General features: G+C 50.8%; 1 protein-coding gene across 2 annotated transcripts in view; it reads left to right on the top strand.

The window, feature by feature from the left end:
• The window catches only part of CFAP77 (cilia and flagella associated protein 77), a 79,037-nt gene that overhangs the window by 13,492 nt on the left and 52,832 nt on the right, over positions 1-12,713 (top strand). For both annotated transcript variants that reach the window (XM_055331218.1, XM_055331208.1), the window contains exons 2-3: positions 7,692-7,791; positions 8,324-8,555. In XM_055331218.1, coding sequence (XP_055187193.1) covers positions 8,395-8,555 — 161 coding nt within the window. In that variant the 5' untranslated portion in view covers positions 7,692-7,791; positions 8,324-8,394. The remainder of the gene's footprint in view (positions 1-7,691; positions 7,792-8,323; positions 8,556-12,713) is intronic.

Genomic DNA, 12,713 nt, shown 5'->3' with positions numbered 1-12,713 from the left:
AACAGGGGCTGGTTAAAAATTTTCAGAAGCATATTGGGTGGGAAATTCTTAGACTTGAATTGCAAGGCCAGCTCGCATGTTGTGAAGTTGTTTCACGAGCACCAGCTTCGGTGAGGCTCTAGGGCTAGGGGAGACTTCAGAGCAAGGTAGCAGCTGGAGGGGAGCGCCATCTGTACTTGCCCCTGGAAAACCCCCGTGGTCCTCATGCCCACCACTGCCTGCTCCGAGGGGGCTTCCGTGAGGGGGTGGGGGGTGAGGGGCTGCCTGGCCAGCCCAATCCGGGGCCTGTTTCCAGAGCCTGGTCCCTCATGCAAGTGGCAGAGGGAGCTTCAGTGCAGAAGGAGCCCAGAGAATCCGGAGACCCCTGGGACAGGGAGAGAGCTGGTTTTAATTAGAGCTGAGAGACGGGAAATAAGGCAGCGAGGGATGACATCTTAATGAGGTTTAATGAAGCTGTCTGCTGATGGGGACAGCTGTCACCCAGAGCTGTATTCCAGCCAAGCCACGTTGTGACAGAGGAAACTCAGAAAAAGGCACAGTTTGAATGCTGCTGAGGAGGGCGGGGTGGTCTGATGCAGAGCCCCGATTCTTCTCCCACCTCCAACACCTCTTGACTCAAGCACCTCAACCACCAGGAGGGATCCCAGCTACTGGGCCGTATTTGAACAGCTTCCTACGGTTCACACTTCCCTGCGGTGCAAAGCTAAGGCGTCATGCCTCTTAAAAGACCTTGAAGATTTTGCAGGAGACGCCTTAGAATTCCACCATCAGACATGGGAAATGCCAGAGGGCCTTGCACGTGCGGGCTAAAAGGGATTCACGGATCCCTTCTCTTCCTGAGCCTTGACTTCCCCATCTGTCCACTGGCGATGATGTGACCTCCCTCAGAGCGCTGCTGGGGGGTCAGCATGTCTGGGAGAGCTGAGTTATCTACCTTGGCTATTCCATTTACTACCGGGGTGGCCTTGGCCAGGTGTGAACCTTCGGGTTTCCCATCTGTAGAATGGGAAACCTACCTCCAAGTGGGATTAGCAGGGTTCAGGGGGGAAGCACAAGAATTTCTCAGGACAGAGTAAGTGCTCAGTAGAAAGGTTTACTAAATAAGATCAGATCGCATGAGCCCCACACGTAAGAGGTGCTCAGTAAATGTTAGCTCTCTTCCTTGTTTCTTTCTTCACTTCTGCAGCAGACAGAGGGTGATGGTTCCAAGGGATCCCCGTGTGGAGAAGGTACTTACAACCTTCACATGGCCCAACAGCCTGGCCATGTCACCTGCCCCAGGACCTTTGCACATTCCAACTTGAGAGCTGTTGCCTCTGGGCTGCCCCTCATCCTGTTCTGGACTGGGCCAGGGGAGGGGGGGCGGTTGGTGGGGGCAGGTAGCTTGGGGGTCTGAGTGGTCAATTAAAGTGGAGATTTGTGGCCAGTCTCATCAGTTTCATGGATATCAGACCTGGGTTGCCATGGCAAAGCCATGTAGTGACTACTACATCAGACCTGAAGTCACCTTCCCTTTCAATGGCAGCTGATCTCAGATGTCTGTCATGACTCACTTGCCTGCATCTGGAAGTTCAGGGTCAGGAGCTCTGAGCACCTGTTTGTTGATCCTCAGCTGGCTTTACGTGACTCCCCTGAGGTGCCCAGAGACCTGCAGAGCCCTCCACTGAGCAGCTTTCCCCTGGAGGCTTCTAGAAGGGCTTTGTGGACAGCTGGGAAAGGAGGCCCAGAATTGGCTCCAGGCCCTCACACCTCTGGCTCAATGTTCCTTCCTGCTTCCAAGAAGCCCCTCGGAGAACCCTTGGCTCTCTGGCTCTCCCTGGCTGACCCACTGGAACCTTCTTCAGGTTGACTCTCTCCAAAATGCCAATCTAAGGTCGGCATCTTTCTTTTTTTCCTGCATACTTGTCCCTGACCCAGTCAGGACTTTCCGTCCTGTGTCCATGTCACATCAGCCTACAGTGTTTTCTGAAGGGGCAGCTCTTGCCAGAACCCCAAGCTATTCGTGAAAACAGCGGACTTTACCTGGGGGCCTCCTGGGCATCAGGCTCCCGAAGTGCATGCTCTGTGTGTGCGGAGGGAGGGGCAGTGCAGAGGCCAAGGCACATCCACTCTGCACGAGCAGCATGTTGCCTGCAGAGCTAAGATGATGGGTATACTAAATGCCAACTGAGCAGTTCAGAGGCAGCAAAGATCACATGGAGTCAGGCATGGGTTCAAATCCTGCCTCGACCACTCATTAGCTGTGCAGCAGACCAGGCCTTCCAGTTGCCCGGGCCTCTGTTTCTCCTCCGGAAGCTGGGCCAGGGGTGACCACTTTGCAGGGTTATTTTAAGCCTCAGAGGTGATGGAGGCTGAGGAGCCTGGCTCGTGGTCACCAGGATTACAGGGGTCACTGTGGTCAGTGGTGTTGGCACAAAGTGGGCTGGGGAGCTTGTCTCATTGGTCAGCTGAGCTGGTCATGGGTGAGTCCACTGCTCCTCTGGGCATTCACATGTGAACCAGGGGTCCCGAGGCACCCGGCCTTTGGACCTAAAGGCCTGAGCTGCCAAGGGTGGAGTTTCAAGCACAGGAGAGTTTGGGGCTGGGTGGAACCCCAGAAAAGGTCAGGGAGCACTCCCACAGCACTAGCCTGGGATGCTCTGCGCACAGCTCTGGGGGTACGCTTGAGACAGGCCCGGGGATCCTTTGGTGTCCTACAGGTGACCCTCTCAGATGCTGGGGTGTGACCTGCCCAAGAGGGAAGCCAGTCCAGCTGTGGGGCTGGAAGGCTGATCCTCCTTCTCAGCTGAACTCTTGGAGAGCCCTACTTCATTCCGCCGGCTGATCCTGCTGCCTGGAAAAGTTAGCGCATATGACAAAACCAACACTCAGGCAATTCCGGGCACGAACCCACCATCGCAAAAGCACACAGCAGAGTGCCCTTTGGGACTTGACAAATTGTTTTTGTGCTACTGCTGCCAGTGCTTACACTGTGCTTGCGCGAAGAGGGGGTACCCCATGGTGCTCGAGAACACAGTGCTCCTTCAACCCGTAGCCATGGCCACATCACAGATGAATGGGTTCTGAAGGAGGCCTGCATGCAGAACTCCACAGCCTGCGGGGCACCCACGTCAGGTCAGGAGGCAGTAGGACCAGCACCCCCGAAGCCCCCTCGAGCTGCTTTCAGCCGCCACCCCTGCCCCAAGACTCCCGGCGTCCTGCAGGGGTTCGAGCCCCTTCTGCGTGGCCCTTGCGTGTCTGGCTCCTCTCACCCTGCACTTCATGCGAGAGCTGCCATATGGTTGTGTGTGGCTATTTTTTTTTTTAATTGTTGCCGTAGCGTGGGACTTCCCAGCCTGGGCAGTACTGGCATTCAGGGGTGGGTAATTCTTCATTTTTGGAGGTGAGGCCTGTGTTGTGCTTTGTAGGATGGTTAGCAGTACCTGGCCTCCACCCACCCCGTGGAAGGCAGTACCCCTTCCCAAGTTGTGACAAGGCAGAACGTGTCTGACATGGCCAGGTGTCCTCCGGGAGGGCAAACCTGATTGAGAACTGCTGCTACGGGGTGTTCTATGTAGCAAATATGTCACAACTTTTTTTATCCACTTATAATGGCCATTTGGATCGTTTCCAGTACCTGGCTAGTAGAGGTTGAGGTGCTGTGAGCATTCTCAGACATGTCTTTGTTGAACATGGGCACTCATTTCTGGTGCTTGTCTGGGGGGAACTGTTGGGATACCGTAGCCATATATTTAGCTTTAATAGATATCGCTAAATAGTTTGCCCCAGGGGCTGTTTATACCTCCCACGAGGTGCATCTGTGTTCTGGTTCCTCCACATTCTCACCAATAGTGTTAAGTTTTTACTTTTTTTTAAGATTTTATTTATTCATAGAGACAGTGAGAGAGGGGCAGAGACACAGGCAGAGGGAGAAGCAGGCTCCATGCAGGGAGCCCGACGTGGGACTCGATCCCCAGTCTCCAGGATCACACCCTGGGCTGCAGGCGGCACCAAACTGCTGAGCCACCAGGGCTGCCCGAGTTTTTACTTTGCATTGCTCAGAGATTAAACAACTTTGAAATCTGGATCTTGGCCACTTGGACATCCTCTTAATGAAGTGCCTGTTCAAGTCTCTTGCTCATCCTTCTATAGGATTGTCGGCCTTTTTTTCTTATTAATTTGTAGCGGCTCTTTATATATGATGGATAAGGTTCCTTTGCCAGGTATATGTATTGCAAACATCTTCTCTCACTGTGGACTCAGATTTTTAGAGCTAGAGGCAATCCGTGCTCCCCCAATCCAACTCCTGAGTGCACTTGACTATGGGGTTACTCGGTCAGTTGTCCTTTTTGCAAAACAATAAATTTCATAAGGGCAAAGACTTTGTGTCTGCTTTGTTCGCCCTAGAACTCCCAACACAGGACTGGGTGCAGAGTAGATACAAAATAAATATTTGAGGAGTGAAAGAATGGGTGATCCTCCCATGAGATGACTCTTGCAGCCTAAGGCTTCAAGGCATTTGAGCAGTTGTTGATTCCATTCAGCTGTTGGTAAAAAGTGCAGAGATAGGCACCCATGTGCTTTTCCGCCTCCCCACCCACCCCACCCCCAACATAACAGCCAGCTCCTGAGTCTGTCTGTCCTTTCTCTGCCAACTGGAAGTCTGCCCACCTGCACCTGCCCTGAGGGAGGCGGCAGGGTGGCGGAAGCCTCTCCTGGAGAAGTCACATTTTAATTAACTTCCCCTGCAGTCACCAGAGAGGCCAGATCATTTTCAAAAACAAATGAGAAGCCAGAGCTTTGCAGCTCAGAGTGAGTCTTTCAGAAGGAATTCAAGGCAAACCACCCAGCAGAGGCCCCATGCACTTGCCTGGAACCCAGGGCTCCATCCCTTTCGAGGGAAGTGGGGCCTCCTGGGATTTGAGTTGGGAAAGAAGAGGGAGAACGATGTGTAGAAGAGGGGTGATAGGGTCTCCAAGGAGGCATTTCATTCATTCATTCATTCATTCATTCATTCATTCAGCCCCTACTTGCCAGCATCTTTTCAATGGCACAGGGAGAAAGAGGGGTGAGGATAAGGGGGCAGGGGGCACAGGGGCGATCTCAGTACCTTCTGCTCAATTTTGCTGTGAACATTAAACTGCTCTAAAAAAAACAAGGTCCAGGAGCACCCAGGTGGCTCAGTCGCTGAAGCGTCTGCTTTGGGCTCGGGTCATGATCTCAGGGTCCTGGGATCAAGCCCTGTGTCTGGCTCCCTGTTCTGTGGAGAGCCTGCTTCTCCCTCTCCTCCTGCTCATGCTCTCTCTCACTGTCTCTGTCTCTCTCTCTCAAATAAATAAATAAATAAAATCTTAAAAAAAAAGGTCTATCTTTAAACAACAACAATAAAAAAAAACAAAAACAAAAACAAAAAAAATTAACCCTAAAATAAATGAAGAGTGAGAGTACATTCTAACTGGGAGAGGCATGTTAAGCTGATCATCATGCAGTTAATGACTTGATTACACTGCTTTGTAATTTCTAATGGCTTTACTGACACTAAGTCACACAGTGTACAATTCACACAAAGAAAGTGTACAATCCAGTGGCTTTTCGCTTATTCCCAGACTCATGCAACCACCACTACCATCAATTTTGGGATACGTCTTAGCCATCACTCCCCACCCCAAACATTCCAATCCCATCCCCCTCCCAGCCAGAAGCAACCACGAATCTACCTTGTGTCCATTTGGACTTGCTATTTGAGACATTTCACGTCAAGGAAGTCATGCAGTACGTGGTCCTTGGTGCCTGGCTCTTTCCCTGAGCATCATATACAGACCCAAAGCCCTTCTGTGCTGCAGAGATACTACTGGGCAATTTTGAAAGTGTCCTGTAGATAAAGCTCACCCTAGGGTGCCGTATGACAGGGAAAGTCTGGACTGAAGGCAACCCGGGAGAGCTTCACAGAGGAGGAGGTTTTTAATCTTGGGCATTTATTGAGCACCTGCAATGTGCCAGCAGGAAGGGGAAGGCAATAGAAGTCATGGTTCTGGCTGTGTGGGATTTTATCATCCAGACATTTGGGTGGCTCATGGGTATTCATTTAGCCAGTGGATCTGAGCGTGGGCTGGAGACAGACAGCTGGTGTTCAAGTCCCAGCTCTGCCACTTTCTACTGTGTGGCCTTGTGCCAACTGCCTGACTTGTCTGTGCCTCAGTTTCCTCATCTGAGAAATGGGGTTAGCAAGGGGGGCTGCCTCACAGGGCAGCTGTGGGGACTCAAGGAGAGGGGCAGGGGAAGGGCTGAACATTGTATCTGGGACACGATCAGAAGTCAACAGAGGCTCCATGAAGCAGAGAGGAGATGTTCTAAGCATCATGAGGAGTAGGACCTCTGACCTCAGGAAGCTGCTCCGCTAAAGAGCTGCAGGCCGATCTAATGATTAGGAGTCCCGGCTGGAGGCCGGACCCAGCCCCGTGTGGAACCCAGCCCAGCCCTTAGGAGCTGTGGGTCACGACCGCCTCTCTAAGCATCCTCTCCCCTGTCTATAAAATGGGGGAGTCACGTGGTCAGTTATAGGGCCATTGGTTCCTACATCTCCCTCCTGGGGGGGCAAGGAGGAGTGCACCAGAGCCGCCGAGAATGAGAGCGGCACCTGGGTGACTCAGTGGTTGAGTGTCTGCCTTTTTTTTTTTTTGTATATTTTTTTATTGGAGTTCAATTTGTCAACATATAGTATAACACCCAGTGCTCATCCCGTCAAGTGCCCCCCTCAGTGCCTGTTACCTTTGACTCAGGTCATGATCCTGGGGTCCTGGGATCGAGTGCTGCATCGGGCTTCCCACAGGGAGCCAGCTTCTCCTCCTGCCTGTCTCTGCCTCTCTCTGTGAGTCTCTCATGCATAAATAAATAAAATCTTTTAAAAAGAGAGACAGAGGGATCCCTGGGTGGCGCAGCGGTTTGGCGCCTGCCTTTGGCCCAGGGCGCGATCCTGGAGACCCGGGATCGAATCCCACGTCGGGCTCCCGGTGCATGGAGTCTGCTTCTCCCTCTGCCTGTGTCTCTGCCTCTCTCTCTCTCTCTCTCTCTCTCTCTGACTATCATAAATAAATAAACATTAAAAAAAAATTAAAAAAAAGAGAGACAGAGAGACCCAGAGAGTGAGGAAAGCTATCTAGCCACTCTGAAGGTGATACAGGCCTTGTTGCCATAGCCCCACCTGCAGGTGAGGATTTGAGAAGCCATCCACATCTTCACGAGCTGCAGTGAGCACCATATAAGCCATCCTGTTTGGTAGGAATGAAGAGTCAGGTAGGAAAGATGCCCCCCACCCCACCCCAAGGGGGCCTCCAGGTGAATCTCTGTGAACCAGGCCTTCCAGCATATCTGCGTAGGTGAGTCACCTCCAGCTCCAGGCAGGCAGATCTGGGCTGGGCCCCGAATGCACCTACCCTGGACAAATGCGCCTCCTCTTTCAAGGCCTCAGGGGTCCTCCTGACTTGACTCTGCTCGCTTGTCCCTCAGCACGAGCACCCCGGCAGCCTTCTCCAGCCAGAAGAAGTGGCCCCTTCCAGGGAGGCTCAGTCATCCACACCCTGGCAGCCCTGCGGTCACCCACAGGGCCTGTGGCAAAGTGAGCAGGTCCCATGACTCCCACTGCTGAATTTGGTATCATGTGGTTGGTCCGGTATTCCACTCCTCACCCCTGATCTCTGTCTTTCCCCAAACAGGCTGAACTCGGGAAGCCCCGAGAAAGAAGCTGCAGTCTGCCTGGGATCGACTTTAATTATGGACTCTACATCCGGGGGCTGGATGGAGGCGTCCCCGAAGGTGAGCAAGCCGACTCTGCACCTCAGGGGATTGAGCTCTCAACCCAGCCTGGCCACTTGGCAGCAGGCCACGCTCCGGGAAAAGAGCCAGAGTCACGGTGTCTGCCCCACAGCATGATTCTGATAGAAACCAGTCAGGGCTTGGCCGAGATGGGGAGGTCCAGGCAGGGCCCAGGTGAAAGGAAGCAGGGACACAGCAAGGGCCCCAGCCAGTGTCCAGCCTTGTCCCCAGGCAAGGGACTGTGCTCCGTCCCATGTGAGCTTTGAGCACGGAAGGGGCTCAGGCCCGACCCTCTGATGGCCTCAAGGAGGTAAAGGCCAGGCCAACCCAGCTCCACCAAAGATGCTCAGGTGCCCTGTGGGATCTCTGGGGATCCTGACCCCTCCCTTCCCAGCAGGCTGAGCAGGGCTGTCCCCGTAGCAGGCTCTGGGCTCATGGGAAGGTATGCATGCCCGGTTCTCCTCAGTCAGGTGCCACCGCCTGCTTCCTTCCCTGACTGCCACACCGTGGTGCTGTCTCTCTCCACCCCTAGCCATCGGACACTGGAACGTGTTTAAGCAGCAGCCCACCTGCCCCCATGAGCTGACCCGGAACTACATAGCCATGAACCGTGGGGCGGTGAAAGCCGGCCTGGTAACTGCTCGGGAGAATTTCCTCTATCGTCAGCTCAACGACATGCGTATCAGTGACCAGGATGACCGGCACGTCAAGAAGGAACTGCTGCCCTCTCTTCCACCAAATATGACGTTTGGGATCCGGGCACGGTAAGGTAGCTGGCACGCAAGGCTGTATCCCTCGCCGTGGGGCAGGAGGGTGCCCAGAGGTGACTGCATCAGAAAACAATGTGAGGCATGATTTTTGACTCCAGGAAGGGGCGAGAGTTCCAGGCCTGTTTGATCAATGTGTGTCACAAACCTTGGTCACAGTGATTGGTACAGCAGCACACATGTAACCCGTGTCCCAACTCTGGAATGCATGACATTCTATAAAAGCAGAATGTGGTTGCATGTAATCAAATCTCAACTCAAACTGCCTTGATGCTTTTGTTGTTTTTTAAGTGGGATTTACTGGCTTATAGGATTGAAAAGCTCAAGGGTACAGTTTCAGGCATGGCTGGATCTAGGTAATCAAAGGATATGATCAGTGTTTGGTGTGTCTCTCCGTGTTGTGGCTGTGCTTCTCAGTCCTGGCTTCATTCTCTGACAAGCTTCTTCCTCATGTAGCAGAATGACCAGGAACAGTTCCATTTTTGGTGGGAAGAGCACAGAAACTTTAATAGCATTGAGATTAAAATTCTTTGGTCCAACTTTAGAGCCTGGCCTATCCCTGAACCAACCACCATGCATAGGGATTGTGAAGTGTACCAATTGGTCAGTCCCGGGTCACATGTCTGCCTCTGAACCAGTTGCCGTGACCAGGAGATCCTGATGCCCTGATCTGCCAGGCCTGATCTTCTGCCCCTTCTTGGAAGGGGTGGTGGGTTGGAATCAGGGTCTAGCATCTCAGGGGCTGGTGGTGGGAAAGACGCAGACATCTGGGCTCTGACTCCAGGAGGAGGAGAGCAGAACACAGCAGCAGACAAAAACATCAGACGTCCGATACAGCAAGCCTTCCTAACCTGTTCTGTGTCACAGTCCAAATCGGACAAAAATCCCTGATATTTGTGCCTCAACTGTACAAATAAAGAGAAGCACTTGCAGCTAGCCAAATGGCCCGGGGCTGCCAGCTGCCCCAAGCACCCCCAGATGCCCGAAACTGAGAAGCCAGTATCCTGGTCCAACAGTGCCTCTGACGATCTGTCCCTCACCCTCATCTCACTGTTCCTGGATAGGTGACTTCCTCAGGCTGTGCCACCATACTTTATTTGTTCGTTTATATATTTATTTGGTGGTTCCTTCTTTATTTTTATTTTTTTCTAATCTTTTTTTTTTATCGTGGTAAGCTTTACTATTTTTAAATGTATAGTTCCCTGGCATTAAGCACATTCACATGGCTGTGAACCACCACTGCGTCTTAGTGGGCGCCCGAATTGCCTTCCTTTTTTAAGGTTGAATAATATCCCATTGTACATATATACCACGTTTTGTTTCCCCATTTATCCATCAATGCACATTTGCATTATTTCCACCTTTTCGGCTATTGTGAATAGTGCTGCTATGAACGTGGGTGTGCAAATGTTTGAGTCCCTGCTTTCAATTCTTTTGGGCATCTGCCCACCAGTGCAATTGCTGGGTCATAGGGGATCCTAGGTTAAGTTTTTTTGAGGAACTGCCACAGTGTTTTCCATAGCGTGAGTCACCATACTTTTGCATGCTTTTCCCTTGCCTTTTGACCCTACCTAGTAAAACCTCCTTGTTCTTCAGAGTTCGGCTCAGCATCATCTCATGCGGTAAGCTCACCCACCTCCCATGGACATCTCTCTACCTAAAATGCATTTCTATTCACCAGCGCTCAAAACCCATAACGTGACACTAGAGACATATTGGAAAGTCATTCCTGGACTGGCTTATCTAATCGTCTGTACACCATCCTTTGCCCCCTGTCAGTCCCTCCAAGGCCAGGCAAGGTTTCCCAAGATTTCCCGGAGTACAAGGGGAACAGAGAGTCCCACTATGCGCCACATCACTAGATGAGTCTGGGCCAGTCACCAGTGTCTCCAAGACAGCATGGTTTCTGGGCGCAGCTCTGGCTAGGGGTCAGCCTAGGGTTCTAGTTCTGGCATGGTCCCCAACTGTTCTCCCTCCAAGGCTTCCAGTTCCTCCTCTGTAACTCAGCATTCCAGGATTCTCAGGTTATGTTTGGGCTCTGTGCCAGTTTCCTTTCCTTGTCTTTTAAACCCCTGTGCAGGAGGTCTGTGGGGGTAACTTGCCAGCTTAGCAGGGAGATATTAGCTGACCTCCCTAAACTGTGTTCTTGACCTGATGTGCTTATATTTAAAATAACAAAGTTTTAGGGGCACCTGGGTGTGCAGTCAGTTGTATCTGATTCTTAGTTTCAGTGCAGGTGGTGATTCCAGGGGTTGTGAGATGGAGCCCCACATCGGGGCTCCCTCCATCTCTGCACCTCTCTACCACTCTCTCTCTCTCAATAAATAAATAAATAAATAAATAAATAAATCAATCTTTAAGAAAAAATTTTAGAAGACACAGAACATTAGCCACCACCTAGTTCAAAGCCTTTATTTAAAACAAGAAAGCAGGGGCACCTGGCGGGCTCCATCGGTAGAGCATGTGACTCTTGATCCTGGGGTTGTGAGTTCAAGCCCCATGTTGGGCATAGAGCTTACCTAAAAAAAAAAAAAAAAAAAGATTAAAAGTAAAATAAATAGGGACGCCTGGGTGGCTCAGTCAGTTGGGCAACTGATTCTTGATTTCAGCTCAGGTTGTGAGATCAAGCCCTGGTATCAGGCTCTGTGCAGAGTCTACTTGTCCCTCTCCCCATGCTCCTCTTTCTCTCTAAAATAAATAAATGAAATCTTAAAAAAAAAAAAAGAAAAAAAGACAAGAAAGCAGAAGTTCAGAGAAGTGAATAGACTTTTCCAGGCAAGTTGTGACCCAGACAAGAACCAGATTTAGAGTCAGGCCGGCAGACTCCCTGTCCAGTGCTCTTTCTTCCACACCTTGCCTCCCTGGGGACTGAGTTACATTTCGAATACCCACAGCTTCTGGTCCTGGGGCTGCGTTGTTCCACGTACAATGGAAACGCTTAAGTCAGCCGGGCTCAGAAAGGACATCCATTATCATCTGGCTTTCAATATAAAATCTTAAATTGCTATAAAACTGAGTGGCTACAATTCCAGGGGAAGGACGTGATGAAGTGCCGGCTATATCTTCTGTGATGGTAAATGGGCTTTGCATATGCAAATTGAATGGATTTTAAAATGGTATTTAATGACAATTTTCGTAGCAGACGTTAACATTAATTGCACAAAAATGAAAATGCTGCATTAGGTTGCTGTTAGCAGCAAATATCGTGGCCATAAAGCTTTATCTTTATCAACAGCAGCCCTTTCTCATGTGACAGGGCAGCTCAGCAAATTGCAAGCAAAAGGGCTTTTACGGAGCAAAGATATCCCCCAAAGCAGGCCCAAATCAGCATCAATTCCGGTTTATTTCTTTGTAAGTGGAGGTTAAGTGGTTGCTGGAAAAGCTTTTACCAAGATGCCCAGCCTGCCTGCAGAGCCCCTCCACCTTACAATGTAAGTGCGAGGAGCAGTTAAAAGATGATCGCCCCTCTCCATAATGGGGCTATTACTTTGAAGTTATGGGGCCGAGGCCCATTTCCTAATGATCACCTTTTACAAGTCTCAATTGTATTTATTTCTTTACTTTAAAAGCATGTTAAAAAACCAAATCTGATTACACACGACTACCCGAGGAGTTGTTGGGGTGATTTGGTCCAATAAATAAATAGACAAAGAAACAAATGAGTGCCATTTACTCACACGTACAGATATGTTAAAAAAAATAATAAAGTCCCATCTCAGACTAAATACATGGAAAGCACACTCTAAGCTAGGGATGCTAATGAGCATGCTAAGTGCCACGTGAGGCAAAATTCTGACCACAGCTATTACTCTTGTGCCCCGGTATCAAATCCTCTTGCCCTTTGTGTATCTTACAGTGCACAAAATAACAGGTGTGAGGGGGCAGTGCACAACTCCACCTGCCCACCTTCCCAGCCTCTCCATACCAGACGGGATTCGAACCTGATTTTGGGGTTGTTCAGTTATTTCCTCTCCAGTTAGCTCATTTGGTTTCCAATCCACGCCAATTTATCACAGATTGTCACTATGTTGGAAAAGTACATTTCAGTTCATGAGCTGGTGTGGCTAAAAGAAAGTGGAAGCCCCAAGCAATGATCGGGAAACAGTGCCCACGTGGGCGTGGGGTCACGAGCTGGGGCCACGGCCAAGTCAGCCC

Source organism: Nyctereutes procyonoides, unplaced genomic scaffold (genome assembly GCF_905146905.1).
Source record: "Nyctereutes procyonoides isolate TBG_1078 unplaced genomic scaffold, NYPRO_anot_genome, whole genome shotgun sequence".
Taxonomy (NCBI): Eukaryota; Metazoa; Chordata; class Mammalia; order Carnivora; family Canidae; genus Nyctereutes; species Nyctereutes procyonoides.
This window is presented reverse-complemented; position numbering and strand designations above follow the sequence as displayed.